The sequence below is a fragment of the Phoenix dactylifera genome, unplaced genomic scaffold, assembly GCF_009389715.1.
Source record: "Phoenix dactylifera cultivar Barhee BC4 unplaced genomic scaffold, palm_55x_up_171113_PBpolish2nd_filt_p 000304F, whole genome shotgun sequence".
Taxonomy (NCBI): domain Eukaryota; kingdom Viridiplantae; phylum Streptophyta; class Magnoliopsida; order Arecales; family Arecaceae; genus Phoenix; species Phoenix dactylifera.
In genome coordinates, this window is record NW_024067778.1 from 69,359 (window position 1) to 89,995 (window position 20,637).

Here is a 20,637-nt window from a genome sequence, read left to right on the forward strand (position 1 = left end):
ATTCATTTTTATCAGTAATTTTTATCTGATTACGTAATCAAATATTGTTTGTTTCCACTCATATGCAATCAATTTGAAGGGCATCCAGGATGCACTTCCATGTACAAAATCAATACCGGTTGGAAGCATTCCACTTTCAAAATTTGTTGTATGCTATACTGCCATCAAACCTAGTTTCATACCCTAATATGGCTTTGAGACCATGGCAGGTGCTAGAGATCTCAATCTATGGGTCACGAATCTTTCTAGAAAAATGCCTAGGAATGTTTTCAAGTTGGAAACAGACCTCCATGACAGAACCGAGAAAAATGTACGAAGTTTGAGAAAATCAGAAAGAGTAGAAGCCTTTGTGACTGAAAAAAGAAGAACCGGAGAAAAAGTATAATAATTTATTGTTTTATTTTTCAGAAAATATATCTGGTCTAATTGTTGATCTAATTAATCATTGAACCAGTGAGGCACTACACTGGATTCCTGGCTGAACCAGTGCCCAGTCTGATTCTAGTACTATGCTTGCAAGGCAGTACAAAATATGGACCAAGTTTGTGTCTATGGTATTGAAATGGCAGTTAAATATTGTTTTGGGGATTCATTTTATATTTAAGTGTTAGAACACCTGCTTTGAAATTAAATTCTTTACAATTGTATTATAATGAGTTAGCCATCTTATAATATCTAGATTCAGCCGAAATAATAAAGCCCAACATCTTGCATTTGTTTTATTGATGAGAATCTAATGCGGATTAAGATTGAAGGAGCAATACTGGTTTCGAACTTTAACCATGGTCTCCGTGAGTTGAAGCAGATACCGCTAAAGCATATTGAAACCAGCAATGCTGACATAAAATTTCTTGTCCAAGCTAGAAATCATAAGTTACCTTGAGAAACCTCCCCCGCAGCCTTTCTTAAATTATATTTAAATATCTATTTCTTGTTGGATCCCGTTTAATTAAACCTTGATCCCGTTTAATTAGAACCCACATCTTGACAAGTGTCACTTGTAAATCCTGATAATCACAAGGGCATTAAGGTAATTGCACGGCAGTGAAAGGTTGCCTTGATGGGAGGTGACTCTTCACGTGTGTAACTAATCACGGCGTTTGGTCCCTGGAGAGGGCTATAAATAGCCTGTCAGACCCCTTCTCTAATACACGCATTAAGAGCTCTCTCTCCAGAAGATCTCTCGCTAATTTCTGTTCAGTCGCACGCATCTCAAAGTTCAATTTGAAGATGGACTTAGCGAGTCAAGGTATGATTTACAATTCATAAAGTTAATCAATTCAATAATGGTATCAGAGCGGGTGGATTTGATTCCAAAATAAATCATACCAATTTGATTTATTAATTTAACCTGCTTGAGAATCCGATGTTATTTAAACATCGGAACGAATTTTGGCTAGCCGATGTGGGACTAAACTCCTTATCTCGGGATGAATGGTTTTTGCCCATATTACTTAAAGCATTGAAATCTTTTCCGTTGGGCGATGTGGGACTAAAACCTTCATCTGTTTTTCCCCTTCTTCCACCTTTGCTAAGAAAATTAGAAAGGGAGAGCCGCTGCCATGGCCGTCGCAGCGACGGGTCTCGGTCGCGGCCCTCCCCGTCCTAACCGGTGGCCAACAGGGCCACCATCCAGCCGCCGCCTCCCCGGCTGCCGCTGCGACCCGCCCCTCGGCGAGCCGGCAGCGGCTGCAACCCGCCATGGCCACCGCGGGCGAAGAAAAAAAAAAAAAATCGGCCGCCATGGCCTGTGGCCCGCCGTTAAGCGGCCCCGGCCACTGCCAGCGGCGCCAGCCGCGCCACCCACGGCGCCCGCAGCACGGCCTGCGGCCGACGCCCCTGCGGCCCGCGACCGCGGGCTGCGGCCGCATCCCGCGGCCGACCCCCGGCCTCCGGCCCTGCCTTGTGGCCGCCCCGCGGCCTGCGGCCATGCCTACGGCCGGCGGCGGCGGTTGCGCCGCCGTCGTTTAGGAGAGAAGGGGCCACTAGTTTTGGCCCCCTTCTCCTCTTTTCGTTTGGGGAAGAAGATGAATAATGTTGGGTTTCGGTTTTCGGGTTTTCTAAACCCGCAATCCAAATCCGGTTAATTAAAAAAAAAAAAAAGGGTGAAGGGATTAACAGGTTCCGAGTTATTGGGTTTCGACCCGCAACCCGAAACCCGAATCCTTTTGACTAAACTTTGAGTTTTGCAAAGAAACCCCTGACAATATGTTATTCTGAACAAGGGGATTCCGAAATTCATCTATGGTCCCCAGCCGAAAGTTAAATTACAGAAAGGTCCTAAAGTATATTTATTTGATCCCTGTACTTAGGATTCATTACAGAACGGTACACTGATTATTACATATTGGTCTTTGTAATGAATTTATTACATAAATGATTAATTTATATGCTTTCTTATGATGATACATGATTGTTTAAATTATTCATATTTTTCATGATAAAAGGATGATATATGCATGAGACGAGCCAAAGCATCTTATGTAGGAAAAGATATATAAATGATTAAATTTTTGCATATTTGTGGTGACGAGCCAAAGCATCCCATAAATTTTAGAATGCTTTAGTTTAATTTAATCAATAAAGAGTCTTTTTATCATCATCTCATGAAATTGAATATTTGCATCATATATAATGAACCGGCCCCAAAGGGAAATCATTATACAAAGTTAATGATGGGATGAAATAATGTTATTAGTATGATATTTATGATGAAATCTTGTTGCCCAAAGGCCTTGAATTCTTCATTAATATTGAACAATATCTAGTAAAATTTTATCCATTGAATAACGGTGTCTAAGAAAAGCTTGTCAAAAAGGCATACGTGCCTAAGAAAGGCTAGTACTTAAGTGAGCCTAGTGCTCCACCACCGATCTGGAGCTGATCTGGCTGTTATTCTTTGGATTTTTCCAACTAGATATATAAAGTTCATTAAATATCATACTTAATGCATTAGTTTTATCGTAAAGGGGTAAATCATGTAAAGTTAATTTTGATTTACTCACTAAATTGTTAATATGGGTTAGTGATTTAGATAAGGTTTTAGCGTAACTATAGCATGCATATTGATAGTAAGCATATGTTTTGCAGCTTTGTTTCCGACAGTTTTTTCACAATCTACATCATGCATCCCAATACTTAATGGTTCAAATTTCTCGGAATGGAAAGAAAGACTGACATTTACTTTAGGGTGCATGGATATTGATCTGGCACTTCGTGAGGACATGCCACCTGTCCCCACTGAGGAAACTACGCCAGAGGAGAAAAAGTTGTATGAGAGGTGGGAGCGGTCAAACCGCTTAAGTCTTTTACTCATACAAAATCATATCTCCAGAAAGATAAGGGGCTCAATTCCTGATTGCAAAATTGCAAAAGAATTCTTAACAGCAGTAGAAGAGCAATTTGTAAGTTCAAAGAAAGCCCTAGCCAGTACCTTAATATCAAGATTTGCTTCCTTAAAGTATAATGATAATGGTGGCATACGCGAGCACATTATGGAATTACGTGACATCGCTGCCCAATTAAAATTATTGGAAGTAGACATGTCAGAGACTTTTCTTGTACACTTTGTTCTTAATTCTCTGCTTATGGAATATGCACCATTTAAAATCTCATACAACACACATACAGAAAAATGGACTATGAATCAACTTCTAGCCATGTGTGTTGATGAGGAGCAGAGAATAAAACAAGAGAGGCAAGAGAGTGTTTATCTCACCTCTCATAAGGGAAAAGGACATAAAGAGGTCGGCGGTACCAGTCATCATATTCCTGTTAAGAAGAAGAAAATGAAAGTGTCAGCCAAAGTGACTGACAAAAGGCAAATAAAGTGCTTCTTCTGTAGGAAACAGGGACATTTGAAAAAGGACTGCATCAAGTACAAGAAATGGCTCGAAAAGAAAGGTACTTTTCTTTCCTTAGTGTGTTATGAATCAAATTTTATTGATGTACCTCATAACACATGGTGGATTGACTCTAGTGCTACTATCCATATATGTAAAACTTTGCAGGGATTGTTGAACAAAAGAATTCCAACGGAAAGTGAACGAAGCATCATAATGGGAAATAAGATGCGTTCACATGTGGAAGCAGTTGGAACGTTCAAATTGACCTTAAAGACTAGCCATATTTTGTATCTAGAAAATACCTTCTATGTACCTGGATTTTCAAGAAACTTGATATCTATTTCAAAACTTGTTTCCTTTGGATATACCGTTTCATTTGGACGGTCATTTGTAAACCTTTCTTTGAATAATATTATTGTTGGTAATTGCTTGTTAGAGGATGGTTTATTCAAATTAGACCTTGATACATCCTTTGAGCTATCCCTTTTATCCCTGCAAAATAAAGAACATTATGGATTAAAATGTAGCATGATAAACGAAACTTCCTCTATGTTATGGCACCGAAGATTAGGTCATATCTTTATAAAAAGAATCAAGAGATTAGTAAATGATGAAATTTTACCAACTCTTGACTATGGTGATTTTGAAACTTGTTTAGACTGCATCAAGAAAAAGCAAACTAACAAGTTTAAGAAAGGTGCCATAAGAAGCACAAATTTATTGGATCTTATACATACAGATATATGTGGGCCATTTTCGACCCCATGTTTTACTGGTCATAAATATTTTATCACCTTTATTGATGATTACTCACGCTATGGGTATCTCTACTTGTTGTACGATAAGGCTGAGGCATTAAATGCATTTAAGCTTTTCAAGACAGAGGTAGAGTTACAACTTGATAAAAAGATTAAAGTTGTGAGATCAGATAGAGGTGGTGAATACTACGGTAGGTATACTGAAACAGGACAACATTTAGGTCCATTTGCTCGATTTCTTCAAGAGCAAGGTATAGTTGCACAATACACTATGCCTGGTACTCCTGATCAAAATGGAGTAGCGGAAAGAAGAAACCGAACATTAATGGAGATGGTAAGAAGTATGATTAGTCACTCAACTCTTCCAATTTCTCTATGGGGTGATGCCTTAAAAACCGCTGCGTATATTCTAAATAGGATTCCTACTAAAGTTGTCCCAAAAACACCCTATGAAGTTTGGACAGGTAGGAAACCTAGTTTAAGACATCTACACATTTGGGGGTGTCAAGCTGAGGCAAGGGTGTACAACCCACAAGAGAAAAAGTTGGACTTTAGAACCATTAGTTGTTATTTTATTGGTTATCCAGAAAAGTCCAAGGGATACAGATTTTATTGTCCTAATCATACTTTGAGGATTGTGGAGACAAGAAATGCTAGATTCCTTGAAAATGACCAAATCAATGGGAGTATAAAACCTCAAGAAATTAATTTTGAGGAAAAGCAAACTCCGTATGGTGTGCAAGATTCAAATAAGCAGCCAATGATTCCTCTACCTATCATTGATAATGATTTGGAGGAGGATGAGTCTACTTTTAATGTTCCACTTGAATCTGTGCCAGTTATCACTGAGAATGTTGCTCCTCCACCTATAGAACCAGTGGATCAAGAAGCAACTTTAAGAAGGTCATCAAGGGTAAGGAGATCTCCAATTCCACCAGATTATATAGTATACCTTCAAGAAAGCGATTATGACATAGGGAATATAGATGATCCAATAAATTTCTCACAAGCAATAAATTCAGTAAATTCCTCCAAATGGCTGGATGCTATGAAAGATGAGATAGATTCTATGGCTAAAAATAATGTTTGGAATTTAGTTGAACTACCTCCTGGAGCTACTGCAGTACGCTGCAAATGGGTTTTTAAAACCAAAAGAGACTCCAAAGGCAAGGTAGAGCGACATAAGGCTAGACTTGTTGCCAAAGGATTTACTCAAAAGGAGGGTATTGATTATCATGAGACCTTCTCTCCAGTTTCAAAGAAGGATTCTTTAAGGATAATTATGGCTTTGGTGGCTCATTTTGACTTAGAGCTGCACCAAATGGATATGAGAACTGCATTTCTTAATGGAGATTTAGAGGAAGAAGTTTACATGAAACAACGTGAAGATTTTGTTTCAGAAGGACAGAGTCAAAAAGTTTGCAAGCTCAATAAGTCTATATATGGACTGAAGCAATCATCCCGACAGTGGTATCTTAAGTTCAATAATATTATTACTACATTTGGCTTTGTAGAAAATATTGTTGATAGATGTATTTATCTTAAGATCAGTGGGAGTAGATTCATTTTTCTAGTCTTATATGTAGATGATATTTTGCTTGCTAGTAGTGATTTGGCATTGCTTAGGGAGACTAAGCAATTTCTCTCCAGTAATTTTGATATGAAGGATATGGGTGAAGCCTCATATGTCATTGGCATTGAAGTTCATAGAGATAGATCTAAGAAAAAAGTTTGTCTATCTCAAAAAGCCTACACTAAGAAAATGTTGGAGAGATTTGGTATGGAAAATTCCAAACCAAGCCCAGTGCCTATTACTAAAGGTGAAAAGTTGAGCCAATCACAATCTCCGAGGAATGAAATTGAAAGGGAGCATATGAAAGCATTTCCATATGCTTCACTAATTGGGACTTTAATGTATGCTCAAGTCTGTACCAGACCTGATATAGCATATGTTGTGGGATTACTGGGGAGATTTCAAGCTAATCCAGGAATAGAACATTGGAGAGTTGCGAAGAAAGTATTGAGATATCTTCAAGGAACTTAAGATTATATGCTCACATACAACAAATCCGATCTCTTGGAGATAGTTGGATACTAAGACTCAAACTTTGCGGGATGTCCAGATAGTAGAAAATCAACATCAGGTTATATCTTTCTACTAGCTGGTGGTGCAGTCTCGTGGAAGAGTTCGAAGCAAAAAATGACAGCTGCTTCAACAATGGAAGCTGAGTTATTAGCATGCTATGATGCAGTTATACAGGCTATTTAGTTGAGGAACTTTATCACGGGTCTACAGATCGTGGACACTATTTCAAAGCCCATAAAATTATATTGTGATAATTTAGTAGCAGTTTTCTCAATACAGAGTAACAAGATATCCAATGAAAATAAGCACATGGAGGTAAAAAATCTTGTTATAAAGGAAAAATGTGAAAACCATAAAGTTTCAGTTCAATACATCAATACTGTGCTTATGTTGGCAGATCCTTTGACCAAAGCAATAGCTCCAGGATTGCATAAGGAGCATGTCGGTCAAATGGGCCTTTTCTGTATAAATTAATTGATGTATTATTATGCACATTTTAGATGGTTGTAAATCACATATATTGTATTTTCTGCTTTAATGAATTCATATGGTTTATGCATACTATGGTATTGTGACCAAAGAATGAATTTTATGAGAAGTTCATTCATAAGGGTTTGGTTATGATGGTTTAGTAATATAGTGATCATGGAAGGTTATACGCCAATCAAATAGGTGTTATTTCCGCCATGGTTCGTAATATTATTCTCAAAGTAGTCAAACATAAAGTTTGCCCGACTTGATATCAGAATAAAAAGAATACGCGTATAAAGATTATAAAATTCAAGTGCAAAGGATATTTCACTTGTCAATATGGTCCAAGTGGGAGAATGTTGGGATCCCGTCAAGTTGTGGCCCACATTGACAAATGGCGTCAATGTGGTCCAAGTGGGAGAATGTTGGATCCCGTTTAATTAAACCTTGATCCCGTTTAATTAGAACCCACATCTTGACAAGTGTCACTTGTAAATCTTGATAATCACAAGGGCATTAAGGTAATTGCACGGCAGTGAAAGGTCGCCTTGATGGAGGGTGACTCTTCACGTGTGTAACTAATCACGGCGTTTGGTCCCTGGAGAGGGCTATAAATAGCCTGTCAGACCCCTTCTCTAATACACGCATTAAGAGCTCTCTCTCCAGAAGATCTCTCGCTAATTTCTGTTCAGTCGCACGCATCTCAGAGTTCAATTTGAAGATGGACTTAGCGAGTCAAGGTATGATTTACAATTCATAAAGTTAATCAATTCAATATTTCTTAACTAACACTTCCTTAGATGTTGATAATAATATTCTGGTATTACAACTGAGTATTTAAGTGCAAGGAAAAAAGGTAAATTGAAAAAATACACCTGATGCCCAATTAAATTACAATAGCTCTTTTAAGGGTGCCAATTTGTAAAGACGGTAAAATCTCTTTACCGACGCCTTGGATAGCGTAGGGAATGTTTTTACCGACATGTAAAAGCGTCGCTAATGGGCAAAAAAAAGGGTCGCTAATGCCCAATTTTCTTGTAGTGTCTGAAGAATCAAATCACATTAGATTGAGGTACTAACTAGGGATATGGCTCCATGCTCAAACTGAGGTGAAGGATAGGGTTGACCATAAGATAGTGTCTAACAAATGGTTCATTTGATCGGAGTAATTTCATCTGATCAAAAGTAAGGTTGGGTATAGATGGTGAAACAAAAAAATCTAGTGGTATCCAACAAGGACAAAGGTGAAAGTTGATATGCTACATGGTGGCTACGGGTCAAGACCTCTTTATGGGATTGATCAAGGTCATTGTGGAAGAGTCCTTTACGGGGGTGTAGCAAAATCCTAGAGAGATAGTAGAGACGGAAATAATGTCAAGAGAGAAATAAGAGAGAATGTGAGATGGTGAGAGATAAGTGAGAGAAAGAGAGAGACAGAAAGCTTTTCTATCTCCAATAGACGAAGAGGAGGAGGCTAAGCCTAGTGGCGGTAGTGGTGAAAGCATTAAAAATACTATTAAGAATTATGAGATATCGTATGATATATTACTCTTGAGTGGCTGAATTCCTATTGATAATTGATGTACATATATATATATACTGTTTATTCGAGTATTATTGATAGTCGATTTGTGATGCATGATGTGTGTGACAATTTTTTGCTATTTTAAACTTATATTATTATGTTGGTATGGATGTGTGAGGATTCTTATTAGGCTATAAAACTCATAACCCATTTCTCTTTCTCTTTTTCAGAGTCGCAGGATGCATAGTTTCAGATGGATCGGATATGGAGTTTAAGTATCAGAGTCATGAGTAAGTTAGTTTCTTTTTTTTTTGATACCGATGAATATTTGAAGATCTTGTAACTGAACTAGTTTGATTATTTGGATATGTTGGATTTACTTATTTGGATTAATTGATTAATTGTAGAGTTATCAGATTTTTGTTCATCTTAGGCTTTGCATCATCTTTAGGGTACTACTCTAGGGCTCATGCGGCCATGTCACGTGGTCGACCCAGATGATCGGTTCGGGGCGTGACATGCCTTTTAGAGATGTTGACCTTTAATCTTGCTACTTGTCTAAGGGTCCAAGTGCAATTTGGTAGCATGTGCGGCATTTGCTATTTAGTTAATTGGATGTATGGAGTAGGTCAAGGTTAAAAAAAAGCCTTTAGGCCTTTATTGTTATCTATTATAGGCTAGACATGGTCATAATATTTTTATAATTTAGATGGGGATTACGTGTATTTTTTTTTCTTTTTGTTGAAAGGGTTATGTGCAATTTGGACTATGTCATGATGTTCTTAATCCAAATGAATCATATCACGTTCATTGGACATGCTTCCATTATACCCCACGTTTCTAGATGCCAGCTAAGTCTTATCTTCCCTCACATTGCATTGATTAACTACTATACTTCTAAGTAACTCCCATGTGGTCTAATAAGTCTAGGGATAATAGATGCTATTACCTAGGTCCTTTACCAAATTAATGTGATTCAATGTTTAGTATAAAAATACTAAAATTGTAAAATGAATGGAGGTTAGGGGGGGGGGGGGGGGGGGGGGCGTGGTTGGAGGATATGGTCATTGAAAACTTGCAGCCCTAATACTTTAAGAGCCTGTTTGGTTCACAACTGGAATTGGATTCGAAGTCATAATCAGAATGGATTGTGTTGGGAATCAGAATGACCATATCCTCCAATGTGTTTAGTTCGTGACCAGAATTGGAATTGGAATTAGATTGAAATTTGAATACTAGAGAAGATGAGAGATTGGATTTTGGGAGATTGGGGCCTTTTCATTTTTTTTTAGAATTGAAATGGAAATTGCACTCCTCCTAACTAATTAGATAAAACGAGAGTTACTCGTTTCCATTCTTATTTCAGAATCCAACTCCCCCGACCAAACCTACCTTCGAGCAGCAATGACAGCTTCTATTTGGTGAAGTATATGAACAACATTTACAAAACAAAAGGCTTTTAGGTAGCCAATGGGGCTGCCCATTGCCATGCCAATATTTACCAACTCATCAGCTAGGCTATTTACTTTAGCTCGAGCCTGAATCAATGTGAAGATAACATGAGTTGGTTGTCCTTTGGTTGTGATTTTGTAATGAAAAACACTGCTATCATGGTGATTATCACATGCAGGAATCTGCAATCTGTCCATTTGCTTCTTCCTGCTTTGAAGCTGCATATATTTACTCACAAGGGAGAGCAAAAAATAACAACACGAAGAAGTTTCGACATTATGTTGTGCCTTGTCTATAAACTAGAATTTTTCTTTCTTTCCACCTACATCATCGCCTACGGCTGTGGATTCTCTTTGATGGAGGTGCTACCTTTTTAAGGGATGACATTATTTTGAAGTTGATTGATGGTACGTGCATACAATGGGTGCAACTCATCATCTTACCTTTTTCCCTGTCCCGTTGCTGCCAGGCCCCCCCTCAAGTACATGGGAATGCATGGGAAGTGAGGACATGAAAAAGAAAAAGTTGTTCGGTTGTCTGCAACCAGAGAAATTATGAGTAAGTTTGCTGAAGGTGATTTGTATGTCGGCAGTCGAAAATATTTGGTTTAGTAGACCGTTTGAAACACGCATTGAGTACAAAACAACAGAAGATCTGAAGCCTGGAGTTAAAATTCAAGTCCAAAAAAAGGTCCAATGGACTTGGACCATTCAAAGGTACGGATTACAGCTTTCACGTAAGAAAAATGAGCGGTCTTCTTTCGTGATATCGATGTTGGATTGTAAACCGCACAGATCTCCAAAAATTCCCAACTCCTTTATTCTGCATAGTTTTTTCCTTTTATATATATTTTGTTATAGAACGGACAGTTCATATATACAGTTCATATATATGTATATATAGAAAGAGAGAGAGAGAGAAAGAAAGTATGGATATTTTTTATAAAGTTAGAAAATATAATATCATGAAAAGTAATTGGGATAGCTGATAAGTTGGTCCAAAACACTTCTTCATTATTCATCTCATAGTGACATGCTTGACCATCTAAAAAGTATACTCTTTTGAGCTTCTCTAGATATTAAATAAGAGCAGATGTATTCTTTCGAATTTATTGGATTTAGCCAATCATCACCGCCGAGTCTCTCTTAATGATAATATAGTGGGCCTTCAATACATGTCTTGTATAAGTAACGTGACAACCCTCAGCTTCGCTTCTGGAACAAAAACATCAAAACAAAAAAGTGGGCTCGAAGCGACCATTGCACGAGAAGGTGGATTGGCACGAAGGAACTAGGAAGGCTAATCTTTTTTTCATGTGGAAGATACGATGCCTGTCCTCGGAGATAACGATGTGTTTGTCGAGAAAATAAACTTAATAAATGTCTTTTAAGAAATTCATGAATATATAAAGGGTCATCTTGAGAGTAGTGGTTCATGTATTTGGGTTTTCAATATACATTCAAGTGGTTCATGTATTTGAGTTTTCAATGTACATTTAAGTGGTTCATATATTTGAGTTTTCAATGCGCATTTATTGGAGTTTTCAATGTGCATTTAGGTGGTTCATGTATTTGGATTTTCTATGTGTACCTAGGAGTCTTATAAATTCTATGTAAGTCTTATAGTTTTGTAAGAGGCAAGAGCCAAAGTGAGTAAAACAAGTTTTGAAGTATTTCACCTCTTCATTCCTTCCTCTGTAGAGAAATCTTTCTTCCTATATTCCAACAAATTAGTATCAGAGCACCAGTTTCTTGATCCTGGAGATGGCCAATTCTACCTTCCCTTTGTTGTGGGGTTGTCACAGATTGGCCGGCCGGGAAGCTTTTAAGAGTAGGGGGCTTTTTCTCTTTGTGGAGGCATATTAATTCTGTCACCTTACAAAAAAAAAATGAGAATTGGTGCATTTGTATGAAGGCTTTGCTTAGAATCAAGATGTGTAGGAGATTGTGTATAGAAGCTATGAGGGGCCTTGTGAAGAAGCTACGATGAGTCCTACTCAAAGGGAGGCTCTACAGAAACTGTGAAAGGACCAACAAGCTCTCACTCTCATCCATCAATGTTTGGATGAAGCCATGTTTAAGGGAGTGGCTAATGCGACCACCACCAAGCAAGCATGAGAGATCTTACAAAACTCCTACCAAGGAGTTGATAAAGTGAAAAAAGTGCACCTTCAAATGTCACGAGGAGATTTTGAATATATACGAATGCAAGAATCCGAGTCCATTGTAGATTTCTTTTTGAGGATGTTGGTCATAGTGAATCAAATGAATAGGTATGGAGAAAGATGGGAGGATGTCCGGGTCATTGAGAAGATGCTTCGCTCGTTGCGTTTGAAGTTCGATTACATCGTTATAGCCATTGAGGAGTCCCAAGATTTGGAGACTATGATGGTTAATCAAATTATGGGTTTGTTACAAGCTCATGAAGAGAGAGTCAACAAGAAGGAGGAGCCGATTGAGCAAGTTCTAGCCACCAAGCTCTCAGTAAAGAAGGAAGGGGAGCAGAAGAAAGTCAACAAGGAAGAGGACGTGGATGTGGACAAGGTTGAGGGAGAGGAGGAAGAGAAAGAGGAAGAGGCGAACAAGACAATCAAAACTCTAACAATGAAGAAATGGGGCATTCCTCAAGAGGACGTGGTAAAAAAACTATACAAGGCAAAATGATAAGTCCAATGTTCGGTGTTACAATTGCCAAAAGAATGGGCTTATGCTCGGGATTGTTGGAGTTTTCCTAGCAATATTGACGAGAAGGCTAATTATGTAGAGAATGAGGAAACGGAGGCCACTTTGTTGCTAGCCTACAAAGGAGAAAAAAGAAGCAATAAAGATTTGTGGTATCTTGATAATGCCGCAAACAATCACATGTGTGGAGATAAAAGCAAGTTTGTAGAGATTGACGAATCGGTGACCGAATTTGTCACATTTGGAGATAACCCTAAAATTTCAATTGAAGACAAAGGTACGATTTTAATTTGTCATTTAAGGCTTGGGCATGTGAATATTGGATGCTTGAAGTTGTTAGCTCAAAAAGGGATTTTGAAGGGCTTGCTGTCTATTGACCAACCGAGATTGACTATGGTGAAATGTTTGCTCTCGTTGCATGGTTGAAGACTATCCAAATAATAATCTCACTTGCAGCTCAAAAAAAGTGGAAGATTTATCAATTGGATGCCAAATTGGGTTTTTTAAATGACATTCTTGAGAAAGAGATTTATGTTGAACAACCTTTGGGCTATGTAATCAAAGGCCATAAAGACAAAGTGTTGAAGTTGAAGAAAACCTTGTAGGGTTTGAAGCAAGCGTCAAGAGCTTGGAATAGTCAGATTGAGAAGTATTTCTAAGAGAATGGGTTTATCAAGTGCCCACATGAGTATGCTCTCTATGCTAATGTGTGTGAAAATGGAGATATTTTGTTTGTTTGCTTATATGTTGATGATTTGATTTTTATGGGCAATAATACAAGTATGTTTGGAGAGTTTAAGCAAGCTATGACTAGAGAGTTTGGAATGACGGATATTGATCTCATGTCTTATTATCTTGGCATTGAGATCAAGCAAATAAAAGATGAAATTTTTATTGCCGAAGAAGGTTCTGCTAAGAAGATTCTTAAGAGGTTCAAAATGGAAGATTGTCAATCCGTGAGCACTTCAATGGAATGTGGAGTCAAATTATCCAAGCATAAAGAAGGAGAGAAGGTAGACTCTACAATCTTCAAAAATCTAGTTGAAAGTTTGAGATACCTAACTTATACAAGACCGGACATACTTTTTGGAGTTGCGCTTGTTAGTCAGTTTATGGAGTCACCAAGCATAACATATTTCAAAGCGGCAAAATGAATTCTTCATTATATCAAAGGTACAATTAGTTTTGGTTTGCTTTATTCATTTTCTAATGAATTTAAGCTTGTGGGCTATAATAATAGTGATTAGGCCGGAGATATAGATAATCGGAAGAGCACTACCAGCTTTATTTTCTACTTGAGGAATACGACTTTTACTTGGAGTTCGAAGAAGTAAGCAATTGTGAAACTGTATATGTTGCTGCTGCATCTTGTGTTTGTCATGTTATAAGGTTAAGAAGATTGTTGAAGGAGTTACAAATACCACGATGAGGCTACAGAGATTTTTGTTGACAATAAGTCGGCCATTGCATTAGCGAAGTACCCATTTTTTCATGATAGAAGCAAGCATATTGATATGAGGTATCATTTTCTTAGAGATTGCATTGTGAAGAATAAAGTACAAGTGAAGTATGTGAAGACCCATGATCAAGTTGCGGATATTTTTACAAAGCCTCTCAAGTATGACACTTTTAGCAAGTTGAGGATGATACTTGGAGTTACAAGGAATTAAGTTTAAAGGGGGTGTTGAGAAAATAAACTTAATAAATGTTCTTTGGAAAGTTCACGAATATATGAAGAGTCATCTTGAGAGTAGTGGTTCATGTATTTGGATTTTCAATGTGCATTTAAGTGGTTCATATATTTGGATTTTTAATGTGGATTCATTTGGATTTTCAATGTGCATTTAGGTGGTTTATATATTTGGATTTTCAATGTGCATTTAGGTGGTTCATGTATTTGGATTTACTATGCGTACCTAGAAGTCCTATAAATTCTATGTAAGTTTTGTAGTTTTGTGAAAGACAAGAACCAATATGAATAGAAAATTTTTTGAAGTATTTCACCTCTTCATTCCTTTCCAGAGAAATCTCTCTTCCTATATTCCAACAGTGTTGAACTCGTGTGTGGAGAATGGAGATCGAAGGACCCGAGAGTGGGTGTGGGACGGCATGTGCATGGACTGCTGCCCGGACTGTCGTGCGGGAATGAAGGGGAAAGAGTGTAAGAAAAGGGAAAGAGTGAGGGAGGGGATTAATGGAAAGAAGGGAGAAATAAAGGTGCGCTCGGCAGAGTTGGTTGGCTGGGAGGGAGAAGATAGAAAGAAGAAGATACGGGCGCGGCTAGTTGGCTAGCGGGAAAAGAAGGAAGAAAAATAAGGGAAAGATCAGTTGGCAGGGAAGAAAGAGTGAAGGAGGGAGAAGAAAAGAAAGGGAAGAAGAAAAGAGGGGGTAAAGACAAGAAAGAGAAGAAAGGGCAAGGCTCTGAAGAGAAGAAGAAGAAGAACACTATGTAAAAATGTTAAATTCCTGACTTTTATTTGCGACGCTAAGAAACAGCGTCGGTAAAAAATGCTATATTGCAAAAAACTGCCGATGCTTGTTTGTAGCGTCGGAAGCTGACGACACTTATAAGCATCGTCAAAAGCCAAAAAGTTGAAAGCGTCGTCGGAACCATTTCCGAGGACTAAATCTACCGGAGCGCCCACTGGGCCTTCTTCGCCACTGTTGGAACCGCCTCGACGGCGGGAAAAAGGCGGTCTTTGATGTAGGATTCCAGTAGAAAAGAATACATCTCGGAGTGGATATTCTCAATGGCTATCTAAAAGCCGTAGAAAGGGCGAGCCTCAGCAATCTAGACGTCGGACATGAAGCGGGAGGCGAGGTTCTCGAGAACGAGGTCGTTGGAGGCGGCGAAGAAGGCGAGGATGTGAGAGATGAAGTGGCGCTCATCGGGGGTGAGGGTGTGGAGCCAGTGGGGGAGGTCGGCGGAGAGGTCGACCTCCTCGGCGGTCTAGAAGGAGGCGACGGCCTTCTTGTACATCTCCCACACCTGGGGGTACCGAACTGGGAACATCAAGAGACGGTTGGGGGTTAGGGCGAGGCGCAGCTCCTCCAGCTCCTCAACGGCGCTAGTAGGCATCGACGACATAGATGGAGATGAGATTCTGGGAAGAAGAAGAAAACCTAGAGATTGAGGTGTTTTTGTAATTCGAGAAAGGGTATGTGGAGGGGACATTTTGAGAAAATCTCTCGCTTCCGACGACGCTAAAGCCCGTCGGATTTCGGCGAGGCAAGGAGAGAGATGTCAAGAAGGAGGTTGCGGATAGACGGCCATCGAGTTAGTCCCACATCGATGGATCGATCGGAATAAAAAGAGAAAGAAAAGAAGTGACTCAGGAGCGAAAGATATGAGAATAGCTCCTCTGTCGCTGACTCCGGCGTCTGCTCCGCGCTCTTCCAGGACGGGGCCCCATGAGCGCCCAAACCACCGCCGCCTAGCTTGTCGCTGAGCTCGCCGCCAACTACCCCGCCTGCCTCAGCAGAAGACGGCCTAGCTACTACCCTTCGTAGACCGCGATATCGCGGTCTACACTCCTCCCCACAGACCGTGATATCGCAGTATACGAGCCGCTCCCCCATTGGCCAGGCCGCCGCTGCTGCCTGGGCCATCGCCGAGCTCGTCGCCAACCAGACACATCTTCGCCTATGCGAGGCTTTTAAGCATCGCTAATACGTGACGCTTTAAAGCATCGTCTAATGCCGACGCAAAAACTGTGCATCGCCAAAATCCATTTCCACGCTCGCATAGCCGACGAGGTTGCCACGCTTGAAGGTGCGTCGGGAAGGATTTTAGAGGCGCTTTTTAGCATCAGTAAAAGTCGAAAAAAGTGTTGGAAAATCTTTTTTTTTTTCTGTAGTGGAAGAAGGACATGAAAGAGAAAAAAAAGGAAAATAAACAAGGGAAAGAAGGATACAATGCTGAGGGGAAGGGAATGTATTTGGGATGATTCAGAGATCGAGCTCATGGTCAAGCATATGGTAGTACAGCTTAAGGGCAATGTGGTAAGGTTAGGGTTATGCTTAAAGGAGAAGAGGGAGAAGAAGAAAAGGAGAAAAAATAAAATAGGCCAGGGGATGAGTATTTCCGTCTTACAAGCATTTCCATCTTTTCCAGCTCTATCTTAACCGGGCTTCATCAAAGAAAACTAGCAAAAATACTATTTTATACAAACAGAATGGTTTATAAGGATTAATATAAAGACAATTATTTATGCAAATATTAAAAAAATCATAGGCAAATCAGGGAAAAATCCTTTTTATTTTTAAAGATAACAGAAAAATCGGTGTCTGCTCCCTTGCACTGTCTTAACTTATCTGATTCAGTTGGTTGCACTCACACCTATCACGTGTAAGCTGCCGTTATGCCAAAAAAAAAAAAAAAGATAACAGAAGATTCAAACTCTACAACAAGGCTAGGAAGAGTATATATATATAACCAAGTGTTGATCAGAAATTGGTAGTTAGATCATTACAAAATTGTCTGATATGATCTTAATTCGTTAGAGATAATTAGAGATGATTTGTTCAAGTGTCCTCCAAATGGCTTGTAAACCGCCAAGACCAACAACTTGGGCTGTGGTTCATATCAACTGGCTTGTTTCCAACCTAGGGGCATTTAATAACCACATACCCAAATTGCATTTACAGGAGTATTTGCAAAGGTTGGCCATCCTTGGGATCAACCATTTTCTTCTCAATGCAATGAAATGGGCAAGCAACAGCTAGATGTAAATATCTTAATCTTTGTGAAGTTGGAATCATGAGACAATGACATAGAAGATGATTATTGTGATCAAGTTTCATTAATATCAGACGAGTGAAATTTTGCAAAAGTAGGTGTTCGAGGAAGAAAGGTGCAGTATGGAGGATGAAGATGTCACTGAAGTGGCAGCTCAAGTGAAATTAGTACTGGAAGCAGCAACAGGAACCTTGGGCAACTGCAATACCCTTTCTACCAATATAATTCAGCTTCGAGGATTTTCACTCCCATTCTTTGCGGTCAAGGTTCCATAGAAGAGATGCAGAAAGTTTTTTATAAAAAAAACACACAAATGACGTCGACTGTGGGAAATTATAGCTTCTGCTGTATGGAATGGATTGCAAAACTAGTGCCTAAAAATTGCTATATTATTATTTTATAAAAAATAATTTATTAAAATAAATTAAAAAATTAAAAAGAGCTTATCTAAATCGAGGCATGTGATATATACTGCCCTAAAAATGTGATTTAGTCCATATATTCAAGTTTGCGGAATCTTATTCTTAAGATAAAATAATCCAACTCAACCTGATCCTTGAGCGAAGACAATATACTAGTGAAATAAATTGGATTGGATTAGGATTAATTTTAGAGAAATCTATTATAGACTCTATTCGGAAGAATCACTACAGGGAAAGTCGGTTTTACCGACACTTTTTTGCCGACGCTTTTTACAAGCGTCGGCAATTTTCGGTCTAACGTCTAAATATGGCGACGCTTGTAAAAAGCGTCGGAAAAAAACGACGCTAATACGTGTTGGTGTAATCGCAGGCCTAAGACGACACTAAAAAGCGTCGTCGGAAGCCAACGACCCAAAATTTATTGCGTGTCCAACGAGCCCCACCTCCCCCTTCGTCCTTTCCGTCTATAATATCCTCTCCGAGAAGCTATAGTCCACAGAGAGAATGACGAAGGCGGTGGTGACGACAACAGCAAGAAGAACAACTCCTCCTCCAAGTCCTCCTCGTCGTCGCGCGTTGAGCTCCGATCCCTCCTCAACGGCAACCGGAACTCCGAGTTCTGCGATCCCCTGACCTCCTTCGACTGGAACGAGGCGGAGCCGCGCCGCGTGGGCACCTCGTCCATCGACACCACCTGCACCATCTGGGACATCGAGCGCGAGGCCGTCGACACCCAGCTCATCGCCCACGACAAGGAGGTCTATGACATCGCCTGGGGCGGCGTCGGCGTCTTCGCCTCCGTCTCCACCGATGGCTCTGTCCGCGTCTTCGACCTTCGCGACAAGGAGCACTCCACCATCATCTACGAGTCGGCCGACCCCCCCAACACCCCCTCGTCCGCCTTGGCTGGAACAAGCAGGACCCCCGCTACATGGCCACCATCATCATGGACTCCGCCAAGGTCGTCGTCCTCGACATCCGCTTCCCCACCCTCCCCGTCGTCGAGCTCCACCGCCACCAGGCCAGCGTCACCCGCCGGAAATGGCCGCGAGGGGGCGGGATCTGAAGCTCCGGAGCCGATCGATTCGCCGGAGGGATCTGAGGGATGCGATGAAGGAGGCGGAGAGAAAATTGGGGAGGAATCGAGGCTCTGATTCAAAATATTTTTTAAAATATTTTTTTTTAAAAAAAATGTTTATAACGACGCTTTAAAGCGTCGGCGAAAATCCAAAACTGGTTTGGGCTTTCCTGACACTTTAAAGCGTCGGCGAATGTTGTTTTTGCCGACGCGTTTATTAGCGTCGGGAAATCCCTGTTTTTACCGATGCTTTCTCTTAGCGTCGGCAAAAACCGGACCCACGCCCACCTGCCCGACGTCTGACCCACGCTTCCGGGTGCGTGGGCTGGAAATTCGCCGACGCTTAAAAGCGTCGGTAGAGACTAAAAACACCGTCGGAAGATATCCTTTCTTTTGTAGTGAATGATACGGTATCGCATTTCCAAAGATACAAAACATCGTATTTTTATGAAAATCAGAACCAATATTTTTTCAAGAATAAGAGTTTTAAAATTTTTAAACATGTAAAATTTAAAGGGTAAAGCTGGTATATTTATTTTTTTAAAAATTATTTTTTTTTAAAGTTAAAACTCGAACAAAGGATGGCTGGTCTTGACGGTGGATCCTCATTTATTCTGTGTTTGATGCTTGTCTAATGGGAAACTCATCCTAGTATTATTTAAAAAGGAACAGGTACTCCTAATGCTTCTCATCTTACTGAAACCCAACCTGCATGAATTCTTTATGCGGCAACCGGACGTTCTTGTCTGGGAATTTGTTCTCTTCAGTCTTGCTAGCTGATATGTCGCTGCTGGATTTTAGAGAGGAGCTCGAATCTTTTCAGCCTTTGACTGCCATACCACACCAGGATCACCCATCTTGCCCATATTATATTTTTTATAAAGTAATGAGATAGGGCTGATAAGTTTTCCTTTCTGCTCGCAGCTTTCAAGTGTGCTGTTTTGGTGGTAAGCTTTTCGGTAAAGTAAGGTGGGCGAGAAATCATCGAATATTGTGTCACATGTGGTAGCTGCATGTGGAGCTTCTTGTACATTAAGTAAGCACACAGGAGCACAACTTTGTTGGTAATCTCTCTAATCTTTCAATGAAAACTGTGTCCCACTGAGGGGACTGCTTTACAGGATGGGATAGACTCATTCGGGTAATGGACAGAAGCAGAGTTAGATAAGATGAGTTGGACAGATTAAGTTGAGCAAAGCTACATTTTTTTTTTTACATACAAATTATCTTTTTAGGCTGCGGGGAGAGAATTTATGAAAATTATATATACTCGGATCAAGTTCGGAGCAGGTTTTACTATTATCCATATATGTTCTAGATTCGCTGTAGGTCAGGTAAAACTCGTTGTATTAGGGTTGGATGAGGCTGGAGTAAATTGCCACCTCTGGCTGCATTGGAACCATCAAATAACAAAGTGGGGTGCACTATTTTATGGTCCACTATGATAGTTTCACAGGGTTCATCAAGTTGGATGTTTTTGTCATTATTTTTATTTTAAACAATTGTATCCTTGGAGACCATGCTCTGCAGGTGCCCGCTGGTGTAAGCATATAAAAACCTCAGGACACCATAATCCATCTC

At 39.8% G+C, this 20,637-nt stretch overlaps 1 protein-coding gene and 1 pseudogene across 1 annotated transcript; both read left to right on the forward strand.

The window, feature by feature from the left end:
* The first annotated feature begins 3,575 nt into the window (after positions 1-3,575).
* Positions 3,576-4,112, forward strand: LOC120105502. Its single transcript, XM_039118055.1, has 2 exons — positions 3,576-3,903; positions 4,011-4,112. The coding sequence occupies exons 1-2, from the start codon at positions 3,588-3,590 to the stop codon at positions 4,043-4,045; spliced, it is 351 nt and encodes a 116-aa protein (XP_038973983.1). The 5' UTR covers positions 3,576-3,587; the 3' UTR covers positions 4,046-4,112.
* Positions 4,113-16,514: 12,402 nt separating this feature from the next.
* On the forward strand, positions 16,515-19,044 carry LOC120105505 (annotated as a pseudogene).
* The last annotated feature ends 1,593 nt before the right edge of the window (positions 19,045-20,637 follow it).